This window comes from Fonsecaea pedrosoi (genome assembly GCF_000835455.1).
Source record: "Fonsecaea pedrosoi CBS 271.37 unplaced genomic scaffold supercont1.8, whole genome shotgun sequence".
NCBI classification, from domain to species: Eukaryota; Fungi; Ascomycota; class Eurotiomycetes; order Chaetothyriales; family Herpotrichiellaceae; genus Fonsecaea; species Fonsecaea pedrosoi.
Genome location: NW_013550608.1, coordinates 353,866 through 371,661, shown reverse-complemented (window position 1 = coordinate 371,661; position 17,796 = coordinate 353,866). Strand labels below are relative to the sequence as shown.

The window sequence follows — 17,796 nt, the reverse complement described above, 5'->3', positions numbered from 1 at the left end:
CTCAGCATTCCTCACCGGTTATATTGCTCTGGTGCTATTTTGCTAGTACGAGCCTTGTCAAAACTCTCGGCCAAGGCAGATTGGGGCTCAGATGACCTTTGCCTCTGTCAAGTATTAAGCGCAGCCTATTAACCTGAGCTTTCAAACCTCTTTTCATCCTCCGTAACAAAAAGAAACTCCGCTTCCCATCGACGGAACTACCTTTCGTTGATCCCTCAGACACGAGGTCAATCGCTGACGAAGCTAGTCTTGATGAATCTTCGAATCCCTCTACATGATTGCCACTAATCCCACAAGCGCATCAACCTGCAGCTTTCGAGCTTTTGCACTCCCTTCTTTGACTTTGAGCTCACTCTTGCAAAGAGTCTAACAATCATCAACAAGGTCTCCTTTTTTTAACCACGAGATATAATGTACATGAAGAATATGGTCAAGGATATCTCGAAGCCATGATGGAAGAAAACAGAGGAGAAAAGTCTCCAGGGTATTCCCCTTTGACAGCCGACGAACCGAGCTTCACTTCCCCCAAACACAAGAGTGCTCCGTACTCCATTACCCGCTGAAAAGGGAAACTAAAGAATCAAGATATAAGGAAATCAACAAAGACATAGAGAATCCGTAAACCACAAATCAGCCAGATTGCGCGGGGTAGAACATGCCGCCAGGGGCAGAAGAGTAGTAATATGGAGCCTGGGTCGGCATTCCATTGGTCAAGGGCATCATGTTTCCATTTGGAGCAATGGGGAATTGTTGCATTGTCCCCTGAGGATCATGGGCGAACATTGTCGGGTTGTAGTAGTAGACCATGCCGTTGGACTCGTGCGCAAGCATGTTGCTTTCCGTAGGTCCTGTCACAGACATGTAGCTCATCGGGTGCGATTGCGATCCAGGCACAAAGCTCGGTGCCAGTGCTGGGCCTGTCATTGGAACTCCAAAAGCGCTTGTACCAGGAATTGGAGGGTAGAAAACGGCTCCGTTGCTGTAAGGTGGCCCAAAATATGCAGCGCCTCCCATGGCTGGGTATGGCTGGAAGCTCGGCGCGAAGACCCCTGCTTCCGGTATCTGCGAGAGAGGCGTCATTCCAGCCATCCCAGGGACTGCCGGTGGACCAGGTTGAGCTATTGCCTTGTCTTCCACATATAAGCTGGCCATTTGGGCAGGGACTTGCTGGTGGAATGGTATCTCTTGTTGCTGTTGAGGAGCTTTGAAATGAAAAGTGGCGGGCGATTCGATGTGTGCCACGGAGACGGTCTTCTGGGGGCGAGGTTGATGCATAGGAATGGCTGCGTTGTGGCTCCCATACATTGCAGGTGCTTGCATTTGTGTTGGTGTAGCATTCATAGCAATCTGACCATTCACTACCGGCATCCCAGTTCTCGAGAGTGATGGTGTTGGAGCTCCGGATGGCATGCGGACAACAGGCCGACTGGTTTCATTTCCAGCTGCTGGAGGGCGAGAAATGACCGATTCGGCGGGAGATTTGATGCCATCTCGCAAGGTGGACGCCCCCATGGAAGATTTCCGGCTCATGGCAACACTTGGAGTATAGCCTCCATATATGCTCGGTCTGCGGCTTCCTTGGAAGCTACCTCTACCGCGGCCGCGTGAATATCCCGGTTGATTGGGACGGAGAGCCCGTGGGATGAAGATGAAGGACCGATCTGCGCTAGGAAAGACGTATCGTGGTGACGCACCTGGGATTGAGATGCGGACAGGCTTGTCCCTTCTCAGCGGAGGACGATGTTGAGGGAGCAAAACATGGTGCTTCTTAACGACGTTCGGTACAAGGTTTTTGGCATCCATGCCGGGAAATGATATTTGGACGTTGACGTTTCCCAAGATGGATGTGAACGAAAACGATCTGTTCGGAGCTGATGAAGCAACTTTAGTTTTGCCCTGTTCCTTCTCCATGTCAACAGGGGCAGCAGTTGGTGTGGTTGAATGCTGCAACGACTTCGTCTTGTTTTCATGCTGTTCATGGAGATCATGTGCCCAAGGCTTATCAGTCGGTTCAGTGAGACCAATTCCTCGTCTACATACATCAGTAAAGGTAACAGGCGTCTCATTTTGTTTCACTTACCCTGAGCTCACTGCAGGGCCATAAGCCCGACCTCTGCCTCGCCCAAGAGGTCTGGTGTTTGGTCCAATCGACGACGAGTTCCGGTCGTCATGGAGGAAAAAGCCCCCTCTGGTGGGCACGAATGCGGGATTTGCATCTCTTTGGCGAATGTACTCTTGATGCTCCCTGCGAGCACGCTGAGCTGGAGTTTCTTGTCGAAAATCCCTCGAACCTGAAGGAGGAGGAGGAGCAGCAGCAGCAGCAGCAGCAGCAACGGCCTCTGCGCTACCAGCATTCGTCGAAACAGGCAGGCTGTCAAAGTGCAGCTGTTCGGTCTGTTGTGACTGCTGAGCTTCACTCAACCCATGTAACATCGCTTCAGTATCAGCCGAGTGCCCAAAAGTAGCCTTAGGCTTTGAAGAATCCTCATGAGAGACCATAGCAGCGCGGTCCTCCTGATCCTGCGTTGTTGCGCCTGTTGTAGCTTCCTGCGCCGGCTCTCGCTCGTCTCCACTAGACTCGCTTCCTTCAAATTCTCCTTCCTCCTCAGCGTTGGTGACCGCGGAGCCCTCGCTCAGAGAATCATCCTCAAAATCACCCAGGACAGATCCTTCTTCCTCTCCTTCATCTTGTCGCCGCCGTCTGCTCGCGAGCAGATTTTTCCGTCGAGGTGCGGGCATGATTGTAGTGATTCCGGACCTGACTTGAGACTCTCGGAACGGAGCGATTCGAGACGCGAGGTAAATGAGATTTAGGAGATTTGAGGATGAATCATTCTCGGTTGTCGAGCACTGAAGTCTCGACTCGATGGAGGTAGGACGGCGCTTTTTTGGGCAAAGAACATTTACAGAATCCTGACATCCATCCCAAGGTTGCGCGGATGAAAATAGAGATGGAAAGGCTGATAGATCAAGTCGAATTCGGAGGTCTTCGAGATTTTTAGGCCAGTGACAATGAATCAGTGCGCGGTCGAAGAGGCACAATATGCCCTTGCATTCACCAGCAAATGTGTCTTTTGACCGGAGGCGAGACTTGAAGTCGCCTCGGGCATAGCTACTAGCCTCGATCAGGCCGTTGCCCCAGGTTTTCGTCATGGCAAGGGTCAGCCTGGAAAGGTGCCTAACTGGCTGGGGCCTAGCTCGCCTAAAGAGGCCCCTAAGGAATGAACACCGGCCCGCTGCCAGTTGAGCTCCCATTCCATCACTCCATGTATCTCCTGCCCCCGTAAATGATCGAATGATGCCTGTTAACGTCCCTAGTTTGTATATGTGAGGCAACCATCGTTAGTCAAAGACAGTTCGCTGGCCTTTACTTTCGATGATTGCACCCGTCAGTCTCTGTACTGTCTCCTCTGAATATTTGCCTTGCGTCTTGCTAGGATCCGTCTTCTTCTTGCCATACATGGGTTCGATCTTCGCCTCCTCATCGTTCACCTCCGTGATCCCACTATCATCTCTAGAATCTCCCTCACCAGATGCCGCCTTCTTCGCCGATTTACCAAACCTCTTCTCGTATCGAGTCGCCTTGTCTTCAGCATACTCCATCCTTAACTTGCGGCCGTGAAGTCTCTGAAGCAAGATCTTGCTCTTCGACGATTTCGAGTCCGCAGTCGAGTCCCCTGCACCATCTCCTCGCTCAACCCACCCTCGCATAGCCTTTTCTGCAGATCCTATCTGTTCGAAGTCGATCCACGCGAACCCTTTGCACTTTCCTGAATCTTCAAACGTGGCCATGTGCGTGTGGACGATGGGACCACATACTCCAAAATGCGCTTCCAGATCCTCTACCGTGGTATTGAAATCCAAGTTGCCAACAAAGATTCTCTTACTTGGTGGCCGAGTCTGCTTCTCGACCTTGTCTTTTCTCTGCTCTGGTCTACCCTCAAAATTCTTCGCATTTTTGATCAACACGCGGCGGCCGCCTAGAAGAGATTCGCTAAGCTTCAGTGCGATGTCGATGCATTCTTGGTCTGAAAAATCAATGTAGGCAAACCCTTTGTTCTGTGCTCTGCCAAACTTTGGCGGTCCTTGAGGCAGATGTATCCTGGTTATCTGATCTTGTCGGATTACATTCGTGGGATTGGAGGTCAAAAACTTCGTGAGGTCGTCCTTCGTAATACCAAAAGAAAGGTTCCCGATCCAAATCCCGTATGCAGAGCGAATAGACTCTTTCTGAGGTGCATCTTGTGTTTCGGTGAATTGTTCCGTGTTCTTTAGTTCTGACGAGGACTTGCTGGTATCAGACACTTTTGCTTTCTTTGCTTTGCGAAGAGCCTTCTTGGAAGGAGGTTCGGGCGCCTCCACATCTATTTCTATCTCTGCGGTATCTGCATTTCTTTTGCGGTTGTTGGGTTGCGATGTTTCTGTTTCTAGCTCCGTAGTACTCATTGTGGACACCTGGTTTCGTTGGGGACTAGAAAACTGGCATAACACAAGACGAAGAAATGTACAGTATGTCTTTGTAGGGTTCAAAATTTCCTAGTGCACTTTTTCTCTGCCATCGAATAGTCCGCGGAAGGGCTCCGCCAATAATTAACCCCCAAAACGCGCTTGACTTCTTTTCCACACCCTGCGCTGCCTGCATCCTCATCCCAACTCTTCCTCTTAAGTCAGTTACAACCTCTATCACGGTGCCTTGACAAGCTAGCGCATACGCGTCGAAAACCATGTCTTCGATAGAACCGACAGATGACAATGTCCCGGGGGAGCAAGCCGCAGTCTTGTCCGATCAGCCTCTGTCCTCCAGGAAATCATACAGGTATCTGTCAAGCAAGACATTGTGCTTGATCGCGTGTTCTAACTGCCACGTACAGACGCAAATACCGCAAAATCATGGTGACGTTTGAGGAGAAGATGAGGGAAGGCAACACGCTGTTCAAAGAAGAGCAGAGGATAATGGATATATCCCTAAGGCTGGCTGAACAGACAGAGTGAGGCAACTGATGCAGAATGCTGTTCGCTCACTGACCCCTGAATCAGCCAACTCCTTCAACTTCTTGTTGAACTCAACTCCTGCCCTCAGGTGCCTCAACGGTTACGCTACGATCTCCGGCCTCCCAACGAGAGTCATTCAATCGAAGAAACTGCAAAACCCACTATCTCTGAAGAAGATGGACACTTGGATCTCAGGAGAGCGAGAAGACAATTGCAAGCTGGGGAAGTCTCTTTAGCCGGATATAGAGAAGTCGAAGCTGCCCTGCTCAAGACCCGAGAATTTGCACCAAGTCGTTCGTACGCTTCACTGCTGTCAATTGCGCCTCCAATTGGTCAATCAGCGGACAAACTTGAGCCCGGCAATACTGTGTCTGGCTGCTTATTGACGACGAAACAAGAAGAGCAATATTTGCAGGGCTTGGATGCATTCCTCGAGGGGACAGCGACTAATCCCAGGCCACATGTTGCTCATAGCCTAGGGAGTCGAAGTGCGGAGAAGACACCAGAGCGTGAACGAGAAGCGCAGTTGAGGAACCCGGTGTCTGTCTACAACTGGCTGCGCAAGCATCAACCTCAGGTGTTCCTTCAGGACCATGAGGCCACCACAGAGAAGACCCCGCGAGCTACGGGTTCACGGAGTTCTATGCGCAGATCGGCAAACAAAGAGGCGCTCAAACAGGAGCAGGATTATTATGATGAAGACGGTTTCGCTTTGGACCATGGATCGTCGTCGAGAGCAAAGAGGAAGCGAGACGCTGATGGGGGATATCGACCCAAGGGAGGCAGTTCCAGAAGCGCCAAGCGCAGAAAAGAAACGAAGGAGGATTCAGTTCGAACCAAGCGCTCGAAGAAGTTGTCAGTGGACGCCAGATAGGCCCACGTAACGAGCACACGCTGACGGTCAGATCCTGTCCTGATAGGTAGCCGCCTCGGAGACTTGACGAGCTTTTCATGTAAAAGAACATCCCAATCTTTCCACGTGGTATTGGAGTTGGATGATTCTTGCCTCAACTTTTTCTTTTAGCGCCCCGTGTTGATAGTAAGAATTGATCATGAGGAGATCTCTAAGTCGCCGGTGGCTAGCTAGGGATTCCCCCAAGGCCGCAGCATGCCGGCAATACGAGGTGATGATTGACGGTTCAAATTATGGTGCCTCGTTAATAGGATTATGCTGTGTTTATGTCAGATCGCCCGCGCAGCAGAAATGCCGCTGATCAGTATTCTCGGCAACTTATCACATCCTCCTCCGAAAGACGACTAGAGAACCAGACGGCCAACTTCTTTCCTGGGACTTCAGACGCACGAGTAGTTATACCTAGAATATCGAACAAATAACACTGAACGAGCGGAACGGAATAGGCCTCTTTTTCGGTGCTGCGCAGAAACAAAGCCAGATCAGCAACTTCCCCTGACGCTTGGACACAACCAGAGTGTCGATAAGGGAGACAACATTGTGCACCTACCCTCGCCAATATATCGCTAGCACGTATTACGATCATGACCTGAGCAGTCCCTCGTCGAAGATTTTCGAGGGATTTGTCATTACCTTTTCCCTATGGCGGGCCTCGAGCAGATCGAGGTGCATTCCAGGGTGCGCTTCCCAACTGCTACGTGTCATATGGATTTCTGATATCAGGCTTAGAACTACCTGGTGCGCTGGGTCAATGTCAAACAAGAGCATACTATCTCCTGGACGGTTCAACCTCACAAGAAATCCATAAATCTCGGCCTATTCAAGCACCCCGGACCGCTCTCGAACCTGCATTCCGCTTCCTCTACCTCCTTAGCACCTCCTTCTCCCGTCAATGCACCAGTCGATGAGGACAAAGATAAATCAGAAACTCAGTCCACCGCAATCGAGAAGCTGACGAGCATTGGTTTGAAAGTGGTGCGATGGATAGGCAAATGTGAAGCCGACAAGGTGTCGCAAGGAAGACACGATGTCCGTCTCGGCGAGGGAGGGAACTATGCCTTGGTCTTCGACAACACATTCTCCAAGAACATCTCTAAGACGGCGACAACCTTCCTCCTCACCTATCCCACTGTGTGTCAATCGCAGATTCAGTTCGGGGCGCAATTGCACCACCCACAGTCAATGGCTACCGCCATGGCCATAGCCAACACTTCATCCCAGCTATTCAAGAGAAGTCCTAAACTAAAAGCCAGAGACAAAGAATCCGTCGACTCCCTGAGACAGGCTTCTATTAGCCAGTCTGCAGGAGGCAGCATTGGTCCAGTTTCGGAGGAAACAAAACTTGCAGAAGACTCTACATCGATCCATACTGGGGTGTTGCAGAAATTGAGGCGTAAAAAGCATCAGGGGTATGCACGGAGGTTTTTTTGCCTAGACTACACCTCTTCAACTCTGTCCTACTACCGCGACCGTAACTCTTCGGCTCTACGAGGTGCCATTCCCCTTTCTCTTGCTGCCATTGCAGCCAACAGCAAAACCCGGGAGATCTCGATCGATTCCGGGGCCGAACTCTGGCATCTCAAGGCCAACAACGACGCAGATTTTGAAGCATGGAAGCAGGCTTTGGAGACCGCCACCCGACTCATGCTGGAGGCCAAGTCGCCAGTTGACAACCTACGCCTGGATACAAGCGAGCGCCACGAGGGCGAAAAGTCCACATTTGAGGATCAAGAGTGGGCGAGGCTGGAGACTCTGCTCAGCAGAATTTCAGGCACTCGGGATGCCGTACGCCGATTGTGTTTAGATACATTGGCTCAACCAGTGCCACTACCTTCACCGAAACTTGGCGCGACTTCTACCAGTACCACGCCTACAGAGGGGCCAAATGGAGATGACTATTTCAGGCAAGACGAGAGACGGCCATTTTGGAAGCGCAAGGTCAGTATGACTAACACCCAGGCCAACATCTTCAAGCGCAGTGTTTCCGCCCAGCTCGCTGTTCCGCTGCCAGGCGTTGAGCCAATCCTGCGCAATGGGACGCCGCCACCGCCTCCTTCGGCGCCTTCCACGTCGCGGCCAGTCATCCATCATGAGGAAAGCATGTATGATCATTGCCGAGCATTACTCCATGATCTGGACGCGGTAGTCAGCGAGTTTTCTCTATTGATCGCGGAAAGCAAAGTCCGCCGTACGACTCCCCCAAAATCGGCGGTTTCACGACTAAGCCTCCAGACCGTTGACTCGCAGGAGTATTTTGACGCAGAAGACCAGCGACATGTGCTTGATATCCACAGCGATACAGATCACGAGGCTGAAACAGCCGAGGAAGACGGAGGCTCAGCAACCAGCAGCGACGTTGGCGAAGACTCAATTCCTGGACTGAGGCGCCGATCAGGAAGCGTGTCTTCCTATCTTCCTCCTCGAGCAAGGTCTTTGGCCCCGCTGCCGTTGGATCCAGTTCCTCGACGGGACAACATAGCAGCGCCAACGATCATGCCGCCGAGTCTGATAGGCTTCCTTCGAAAGAATGTGGGCAAAGACTTGTCGACGATTTCGATGCCCGTGTCGGCCAACGAACCCTTATCCCTTTTGCAGCGTGCAGCGGAGCAACTGGAATACTCACAGTTGCTGGATAGCGCGATCCGCTGCAGTGACGGGTTTGAGCGACTGATGTATGTGGCAGCATTTGCCATCTCATCACTGTCGAATGTGCGAGTCAAGGAACGATCTATCCGCAAGCCGTTCAACCCGATGCTTGGCGAGACGTTTGAGCTGGTGCGCGAAGACCGAGGCTTCCGCTTGATTTCGGAGAAGGTGTCGCATCGTCCTGTGCAGCTTGCACTGCACGCTGAGTCGGAGCACTGGACCTTCACACAGTCACCTATGCCGTCGCAAAAATTCTGGGGCAAGTCATCGGAGATCATCAACGAAGGGAAGGCCCGACTGGTGCTTCACAGCACGGGCGAAGCATTCAGCTGGTCGGCGGCTACGTGCTTCCTACGCAACATCATCGCGGGGGAGAAATACGTCGAACCTACTGGGACCATGACCATTTACAATGAGTCTGCTGGTCACAAGGCGGTGGTGTCATTCAAAGCCAAAGGCATGTTCTCGGGTCGCAGCGAAGACGTCGAAGTGCAAACCATCGACGCGCAGGGCCAGGAATTGTCTATGGGGTTGAGCGGGACATGGACCAACTCACTGCAGCTGAAAGAGCCGGGCAAACTGGGCCAGCGGTCAACCATCTGGTCCGTGGGCCCGTTGGTGGAGAATGCCCCTAAGCATTACGGCATGACGCTTTTTGCGGCTCAGCTAAATGAAGTGACGCCAGTGGAACGGGGAAAGCTACCGCCCACCGACAGTCGTCTCCGACCCGACCAGGTGGCATTGGAAAACGGAGACCACGAGACGGCGGAACACCTGAAGAATCAGCTGGAGGAAGCACAACGGGCACGGAGAAGGGAAATGGAAGAGAGGGGCGAAGAGTGGAAACCGCGGTGGTTCTCGAGGGTGGAACTGGGCGACGAGGTAGTGTGGAGGTTACGGACGGGCAAAGAGGGATACTGGGAGGAACGAAGTCGGGGAGAATGGACGGGGGTGGTGCCGGTGCTACAAGTATAGACAGTCCGGCGGGGAAAGGCTCAAGAGCTATCTATAGAGTATACACCAAGTACAGACAACGGAGACCTGTTCTCCGGGAGGAATCACTGTAGGTACAAGGTACTCGATACCACACACTGAACACCGAGTACCTACGAGGTACGGGGTACAGTAGTACTGAGTCCTCGATTTCTTCAACAACCTTTTAACGGAGGAGGTTGGGAATTAGCTACTCGTACTCGTTTGTGGCTCCCTTGGTGGCCCCTTGGCCCTATCTCAATCCAATAACAGAGCCTACGGCCCCACGTTCTCCAGGGACGAATCTGAGTAGTGCTGGTGGTGCTTAGCATTTGATTAGTCCGATGAACACGAGGGAGGTAGATACAGCATCCACTACTTTCTTTTTAAAACGAAGCCTTGATGTCATTGTAGCACGAAACCAAGGTTCATCTCTAAGACTCTAAGTTTTTCATCATGGTTCTAAGAATTCCTGCTAATCTCATCCCGATAACCCGCTGCAATCGTATTATTTCCATGTCTTCGTATCTTTCGGTTCCTGTTTCTGCTTCCGCTTCCGCTGTGACCCGCAACACTCCCTCAATATGTATCTCTCTTGTTTCTGATCTCAAACCCCTCCAAATCCATTTTCCCCAGATTCCCAAAGCACTTTCCAAACCCCCTTTCATTCCTTATCTTTTCCCGGATAGTGCTCGTTGGACCCTATTTTTGCTGCTGCCCTTGAGTTCTTGTGTGTTGGTTTACTATTCTTCTGGCACATTTCTATTCTTTCGGTTGATCCTATCCATACCCAAAAATAAAGCGCGCATCCGGAAGCATTGAGTCTCTTGAGCCTCACACCACCATTCTCACCCTCGCCTGCATATCCACAATCCTATCGAGAAATGGACATTTAGCGTCTCCCTGACCCATGGTCCTGGAACGTTCCGCCCTTTCGCATCGCACACTGGCCACAGAATAGACAGCAATTTCTCCTTCCTGTCTCCAAGTCAAAATGAGCCTCGTTACCTCCTCGCTACCGCTGCTGCCACTCGGTCTCTGATCTATATACGAACTACCTACTTATCCAACGGTCGCCGCAGTCGTTTCGGACGACTGAACAAACTAAAGAGAGGGGGACATGGCCATTACCCGACGACCGTCTGCGCTGCATCGAACCATGAGTACTCCTCCCACCACTCCAAACACTGCGCCAAACGCCGAGTCCAAGCTCCCCCATACTTATGCGAGCACTTCGGTCCTGACTCCGCCCACCTCTCCCCGCCAGAGTCGATCTTCTTCCAATATCTCGGAACTTACGACGCCCATTTCCGTGCCGGTCATTCAATCTCCTCCGGGATCAGCTTTGAGGCACCAGGGGCCCAGACTCGACCTCATCGACACCGCTACCGTCGCGCCGCGCATATCAACCGATGCAAGTGTTACTGCATGTCCCTTTGATGTTGAAATCCTCAAGGACGAACGTGGTCGAGATGCTATCTTCGGCACCGGCGCCTGGAGCACAGTCTACAAAGCCACCACACACGCCAAATCGAGAACCATCTCAGGCTCTCTGACACCGCCGCTCTCGCCGACATTTGCCACACCTATCCTAGTAGCACTCAAAAAGCCCGCACGTCGAGACGCAATTCCCATTCTGAAAAGCGAGGCTAAACTCCTCACTTACCTCCGAGCCATCCCGAGCAGCGATAAGTGCGTTGTTCCCTTCTACGGCACCGTCGATGAAACCTCTCTTGTTCTCGAGGCCATCCCGTTCAGTCTCGAGGACCATATCCGACAATGTGCAGCTAGGGCTACCCAGAACTTGTCCACTTGGACCATGACAGAGCCGGTCCTCGGCAGCGAAGCAAAATGGTTTCATCTGGCACGCCAACTCATTTCGGCTCTTGCGTGGTTGCACAATGATGCACGAGTTGTCCACGGCGACATCAAGCCTGGTAACATCCTCCTAACTCGCGTCCAAGGATCAGGAGTCGACATCACCTTTCAGCCCCTGTTCGCCGACTTCTCGTCGGCCCAACGGCTGGATACCGAAGACACCACGCCGAATACGCTGTCGGCCGTTACAAGAGAGTATACTGCGCCCGAGCTTCTCAACTCCAAAGTTCTCCGCGATCCAACGTCCACGGCCACGCCTGCTTCGGACGTCTTCTCCATGGCAATCACCTTGTTGGTGGCAGCCACAGGGCAACTACTGGTCTACCCGGGATCAGTGTTCCAGCGACAAGCCATGGCCACTCAAGGTTGGATGGTTTTGAACTACTCCAGGAACGGGGAACAAGGTTCAAGATTACCCAAATTTGGGCTTGTGGAGAGAGTGTTAGAAAGGGCAGTCCTGAAGGCGGATTTGGGAAGGGTCAGCGCACAAGAATGGTTGGGTATTGTTGACACCATCGCACAAGGGGATCCTGTGAAACTGTGAACCCTAAATACGAGGCGTGTTGAGACCATGGCGTATTGCTTGGGAATACGAGCTCCAAGCCGGATTGCAGCTTGGCAAAGATTTCTTTGGAGAGATAGTTACATGTTTATTTGAAGGTCGGCTCACCTACGTCTGGGATGGGATTGAGTGGTCATGAGGAGACCATCTGTTTGACTAGGACCATGACTTGGACGGGAAAATGTATCAGGTATTTTGTGCTCAAAAAGGGCTTGGGGGACATGTAACCTGTGGGATTTAAGCATGTATTGCGACTATGCCATGGCAGATTGTTGTATTTCTAGACAGCCACATGGAATTAATGTGTATGAGTGAACCAAATATCCTTCAACATGTACTGTACTGAGATGTTCCTCCACCTCCACACCCTGGCTGCCCTGGCTGCCCTGGCTATGATATGAGCCTCACATGTGACCCGTATTTCAGGCAGCCTTGCCAAGCCGCAAAGCTGCCAATATGCCAAGTCCCACCGATGACCTCATTGACCCGGCAAACTCCGCCCACCCATTGTATATCAACTGGGGACTCATTTTTGTGACCACGAATACTTGGGCTTCAGTGGATGGAACAGCTCTCCAGGTCGGCCATCCTCTCTTTTCTGCCGCTATCATAGGCCCTGCCTCTGTCTGCCTCTGCCCAGTCGACGGGAAAAGACATCCAGCCGAGCAGGGTCTTCCTTCTTCTGCTCGGACTTTTTCCCACTAGCTGCACCTGGTAACGACATCTAGACAACCACTGCATTTGTTTTCACTTGCCCTTGGCCACATCATTTGCATAAAGGCGAAGATTCGGCTTCTCTGAAGATGAAGCTACCTAAGAGAAACAGCCTGCCCCCCTACCTCTGGAACGGCCTTTGGTGGGCATGACATTCGCAACCTGCGCAGATCTCTTACCACCCTGAGAAAATGAGCAATCTCTCCACCCTCCGTCCGGCTTTCATTGCCGTATGACTGAGCTAGAGGATGTGTTCCAGTCCGTCGCTGGTAGTTATTTCTCGTCATACTCCATGCAAGACACCCATAGGAGAAGTCGAGCTTGTTGATTCTGACATCATTTTTCAACGGGCCCACCGCGTCTGGGCTTAGAATATGAACGTGTTTGCAATATACAGAATATCTACTACTCACTTCAATCAATTTGTTCACCGGTGTCCTACAAGATATTATTTGTGTTGTCTTTCTTGTTCTGGATCTCTATCGTTCTGCTTGTGAGATTTCTGCGCCTAGGCTCCGATATCATGGACCCGGATTTTGAAGGCCGTGTTCTGGTCGTGGCCAACCGTGTGCCCATTTCTATCAAGACCACGCAAGAAGGCGAATTCGAGTACAGCATGTCCTCTGGGGGCTTGGTTTCCGGGCTCAAGGGTCTGGCCAAAGCAATTGACTTCAAATGGTTCGGCTGGCCGGGGATTGATGTGCACCGCAACGACAAAGACAGAGTCCGCCGGCATCTGCAAGACAAATTTAACGCCGTGCCCATCTTTCTGGCGGAAAGCCTTGCCGAAATGCATTACAACGGGTTTTCAAGTACGTCCTATCGCAGCCCGTGTTCTTTTCTGGACCATATCACCCGGACGCGATACTGTTATACCTAACTAGAGAATGGCAGACTCAATATTATGGCCTCTGTTGCATCGCATGCCCGACAGAGCTGGCTCAGATGAGAGGTGGTCCAAAGCGTACCAAGAAGTCAACGAGATCTTTGCCGACAACATCGTCCCGTACGTGGAAGACAACGACATTATTTGGGTGCACGACTACCATCTCCTGCTCCTACCGGGAATCTTGCGTGAGAGACTGTCGAAGAAAAAGAATCTCAAGATAGGCTTCTTCTTGCACACTCCGTTCCCCACCGAGGACTATTTCACCATTCTGCCCTTCCGGGAGCAGATCTGCAAAAGTTTGCTCCTCTGTGACGTGGTAGGGTTTCACACAAATCAGTACGCAAAGGACTTTCTGGAGAGCGCCCGCATCGTCCTCGAAGGCGTGGCGAGATCTCCGAGTGATCTACACTGGAACGGCCGCAAGGTGATTGTACATGGCTTCCCGCTCGGCATTGAAGCAGATGAGTGGAAGCAGAAGCTGCAAACAGACGCGGTCAAGCAAGAAGCGGCCAACTTGCGGGCCGAGTTTGACGAGCAGATAATTATTCTCGGGGTGGACAGACTCGACTATATCAAGGGCATTCCCCAGAAATTACGCGCCTTTGATCGCTTTCTGACAGACCACCCGGAGTGGGTGGGTAAGGTTGTCATGGTACAATTGGCAATTCCGTCACGAGAGGATGTCGACACATATAGAAAGCTGCGGGAGGAAGTTGAATCCCTTGTTGGGTGCATCAATGGCAAGCACGGTAGGACTCTCGCTTTCAAGCCCACCTCGTGTTATGGTTGAATCTCCTGGGTCGAATGTCTACTGACCCTGCCCCGTTGGCGGATAATAGCAACATTTAAACATACGCCGATACACTATCTGCACCGGTCAGTGAAGCCGGAACAGCTCTGTGCTCTGTACGCAATTTCGGACGTCCTCATCGTCTCCTCGATCCGCGACGGGTTGAACCTGGTGAGCTACGAATATGCCGCGTGTCAGGAAGAACGCAAGGGCGTCCTGATGATGTCGACCTACGCAGGGGCAATCAAGACGCTGCCCCCGTCCTCACTGATCTTGCTTAATCCCTGGGATACGCCCCGATTTGCCGAGAGAATCAACCAGGCCGTGAATATGGGTATGGACGAGAGGGCGCAAAGGCACAAGGAAATGATGCAGGTCGTGGACACATGGACAAGGTCAGTATTCCCCTTTCCCCCCTTTTGTTTCTGTCGAGAAGGACCGCGAACAATGGCAAAGCACAAGGAGCAGTGTGGACTATATACGAACATGACAAACAAACAAGTACGGAAGCTAACATGAAAAACGCATGGTTGGTTGAACAGTGTCAAATGGGGCAAAGCCTTCCTCCACACCATGATGACCATGGAAGTCCCTCAAGACGCCGAGATGCCGGACCGCGACCCGTTGGTGGGATGGACATCAGAAGTCCCTGACTCGGAGACGGGCACGATTCGACCCTAAAGAGAGGGGAGGGGCCTGTTCGTGCACCACGAGGGTTGTTAGACTGGACTGGCGGCCTTAATTTCCTTCTCTTCAGAGCCTTTCACCCTTTGTTGTTATTCGACGAATGCAGTTACTACCAGCACTCGATTATCTTTAACCCCTGGTAGGAAAAGCAAACACCAGAAATTTCAAAGGAATGGAATGGGGCATTCGAGCGAGATGGCGTGGACCGATGTACATGTCGATAAGTATGATATAATATGATATACCATGGTCTCTTCTTCTTCCACACAAAGACCACGACTCGGCTTTGCTCTGAATGTGTTGTTGACGTGTCTGTGTATGTATACCATCATACCTAATCGGCCCATACCACCACCGCAAGAATGGGAGAATGATTCTCGCTCCGGACTGAATTACTGCATTACTTGTACAGCCTAGCATGTCTGGTTGATTGATTAGGTATATTATGAGACCCAGTGCGTGGCACGTCACAGATATCGGACTGTGATCTTGACTGTAACAGTATACGGCCATGCTCCCTATAAAGCTGCTGCTGGCTGGCCACAGAACTCATTCCACCTGCTTTCACCAAAATTGGCGTCGTGTCAGCCATGGTCATTATCATTCGAGCGTCACCGTGTCTCCCGGCCACAATTAACTGTCGACCCTGACGTCGTCAGATCGCCGTACATTCAAGACCTTCGCAAGTGGGCCTCGACTCCCAGCACGCTTCGCGGCCAATCTTTCTGGCTCTCGAGCAAACTCATCCGACGCTGAAATCTCGCCTCTCCACCGCGCCGCCCATACTCTCGCAGAACTCGCCGAGCATCCTCCCCCATTCCGCCATCCTCTCCTCCATGTATGCACTCTCCTTCTTGTTCCTCTTTGACAACATGCCCTTCTGGCACTCCCAGTCCCAGTACTCGCACATTTCCTTGCCGTCGCCAGAGGTGTACGGTCGTATTTCGTGTACGCGTTGCGCCTGTAACAAAAATCGAGGGTAGCTCTTTGGGGGATTGTAAGAGCCGGTGCTGCTCCACACCAGTCTGTACACACCGGATATAGAGGCCGTATGGGTCTGTGTGCGCTGAAGGGCAGCTTGTCCTGGGTCGTCTTGCGGATCGTCTGGACGGGAGACTTCGGTCACGACGACGGCTTGTTCCCTCATCTCCTTGCTGTGGGGTAGTTTCATTCTCATGTGCAAGGTCATCCTGGTGCCCAATTGGATCCGCACAGAGGGTTCACCGTAGAGGGCATTGATATGTAGCTGTCTCCTGTGCTGGGAGCTGGCCGCGGATTTCCGTCGGGAAGCTTTGGCTGCAAGGGCGGTCGATTGGGTATTGGCAGGTGCTGGCATGAGAACAGAGGCGTTCCCAGGAGACTCGAGCAGGACGGAATTGGGGTTTGTGCCTTTATCTGTTGGAGCAGGTGGTGATTGGCCGGGGGTTAAGGAGGCTCTTCGTGCTTCAGTTGCGGCCTGATACTTTTGGGCCGCAGACAACGCCCCAGTGCCATTGGTGTTTGCCGTTGAATTTGACCGTGAGGGCCCATCCACGCCGTCCTGCGAGATTCCCGAGAGTCTGCTGGCATTGCTGGCTAATCTCTGCCTTGTCACCGGTGGTGGACTAAGCGGCCGATCAATGCTGCCGGACTGTCTGCTCCCAGGTAGCGCCGGACTGGCGCCTCCGTTCCCCGCGCTCCAACCACCACCACTTCGCCTTCGATGCGCCGTAGAGTGCTCCACTGATGATCCCGGCATGACTGCTCCATCCGTAATATCTGAATCAAAATTCACCGCAATCGAAGTGTTTCTCACCAACTCCTCAATTTCGGCCAACGTGGCGTCATCTTCGTCGTCTGGTTGAAATGTGATTGTTACACGGGGGATCCAGCGATTCCAGTCTTTCCAGGTCTCGGTGTTGCGGAGGGTGCGAAAGACTAGGCTTGCAGGGGCGTTGATGCGTGTGCAAGCTGAGACGTAAAATGTAGCGGTAGATTGGGGTATATCAGGCGTTGAGAAGTCGGTTTTCGTGGCCATTCTGGCGGGGAGCGGCCCGATGAGGTTTGGACCCGGCAGATATTATGGGGAAGACTGGACTGAGAACAAAAGGCCAATATTATATAGTGCCTAGTATATGATCCTTGTCTTAGAATTCAGCCTTCGTAGGTTCAATTGTCTTCGTACGAAGCATCAGTCGCACAGGCCAATGTTGGCAAATGGTGCTTGACCTCGGGGCGACGTCGAGCTCATATGTACCAATGTAATAGCGGCTGTCACAGGCTGCGAACTGTTGTCAATTACGCTGTTGTCTCTGTTTCTTGATGGTCGGGTCGATGAGAAGCTCGCAAGGTGGTCGTCCAGCGGAAGCCTGCATGCGCCAGATTACAGAGCTTCGTCTAATTCCTCGTGACAGAATTGAAAGGAGCGCAGAAGATTATTCGTGCTCAGAGGGCCTTTTGTGTCGCGACTTGGTAAGTTGGCCAGTGACGGGGACGCTGGTTACTTGGAAGATCTCAAGGCGGGAAGCGAGATAGGTGCTGGATAAAAACGAATGATGGGACGACCAGTAGAGCTGAAGATTGTGCCTACCTGGGATGCATCATGCAAGCTCCAGGACTGGTTTCACCACCAGTGGAGGAGACGTGGGAAAAAAAATAGAGAAAAGAAGGATGATGATGCATTGTGGGGGAAATTGTGGGGGAACGACGAAAGGCGCACGAGATGCGCAGCTGGAGGGGGAAGGTGCTGGCGAGGTCACGTGGCTGTACTCACC

The 17,796-nt window shown here is 52.1% G+C and overlaps 7 protein-coding genes across 7 annotated transcripts; 4 read left to right on the top strand and 3 right to left on the bottom strand.

Moving 5' to 3' along the window:
- Window positions 1-630: 630 nt before the first annotated feature.
- Window positions 631-2,739, bottom strand: Z517_11446 (uncharacterized protein; the record flags this gene model as incomplete). Its single annotated transcript, XM_013423030.1, has 2 exons — window positions 631-2,032; window positions 2,081-2,739. The coding sequence occupies 2 exons, from the start codon at window positions 2,737-2,739 to the stop codon at window positions 631-633; spliced, it is 2,061 nt and encodes a 686-aa protein (XP_013278484.1).
- Window positions 2,740-3,342: 603 nt separating this feature from the next.
- Window positions 3,343-4,446, bottom strand: Z517_11445 (uncharacterized protein; the record flags this gene model as incomplete). Its single annotated transcript, XM_013423029.1, has 1 exon — window positions 3,343-4,446. The coding sequence occupies one exon, from the start codon at window positions 4,444-4,446 to the stop codon at window positions 3,343-3,345; it is 1,104 nt and encodes a 367-aa protein (XP_013278483.1).
- A 278-nt stretch (window positions 4,447-4,724) lies between these two features.
- Z517_11444 (uncharacterized protein) lies at window positions 4,725-5,866 on the top strand (the record flags this gene model as incomplete). Its single annotated transcript, XM_013423028.1, has 3 exons — window positions 4,725-4,816; window positions 4,872-4,988; window positions 5,038-5,866. 3 exons carry the CDS (start codon window positions 4,725-4,727, stop codon window positions 5,864-5,866), a joined length of 1,038 nt encoding a protein of 345 aa, XP_013278482.1.
- A 681-nt stretch (window positions 5,867-6,547) lies between these two features.
- Z517_11443 (uncharacterized protein) lies at window positions 6,548-9,526 on the top strand (the record flags this gene model as incomplete). The annotated part of the gene is made up of 2 exons (XM_013423027.1): window positions 6,548-6,583; window positions 6,635-9,526. The coding sequence occupies 2 exons, from the start codon at window positions 6,548-6,550 to the stop codon at window positions 9,524-9,526; spliced, it is 2,928 nt and encodes a 975-aa protein (XP_013278481.1).
- Window positions 9,527-10,643: 1,117 nt separating this feature from the next.
- On the top strand, window positions 10,644-11,945 carry Z517_11442 (uncharacterized protein; the record flags this gene model as incomplete). The annotated part of the gene is made up of 1 exon (XM_013423026.1): window positions 10,644-11,945. The coding sequence occupies one exon, from the start codon at window positions 10,644-10,646 to the stop codon at window positions 11,943-11,945; it is 1,302 nt and encodes a 433-aa protein (XP_013278480.1).
- A 1,255-nt stretch (window positions 11,946-13,200) lies between these two features.
- Window positions 13,201-15,037, top strand: Z517_11441 (alpha,alpha-trehalose-phosphate synthase (UDP-forming); the record flags this gene model as incomplete). Its single annotated transcript, XM_013423025.1, has 4 exons — window positions 13,201-13,489; window positions 13,572-14,315; window positions 14,406-14,751; window positions 14,899-15,037. The coding sequence occupies 4 exons, from the start codon at window positions 13,201-13,203 to the stop codon at window positions 15,035-15,037; spliced, it is 1,518 nt and encodes a 505-aa protein (XP_013278479.1).
- Window positions 15,038-15,785: 748 nt separating this feature from the next.
- Z517_11440 (uncharacterized protein) lies at window positions 15,786-17,060 on the bottom strand (the record flags this gene model as incomplete). The annotated part of the gene is made up of 1 exon (XM_013423024.1): window positions 15,786-17,060. The coding sequence occupies one exon, from the start codon at window positions 17,058-17,060 to the stop codon at window positions 15,786-15,788; it is 1,275 nt and encodes a 424-aa protein (XP_013278478.1).
- Window positions 17,061-17,796: the final 736 nt, after the last annotated feature.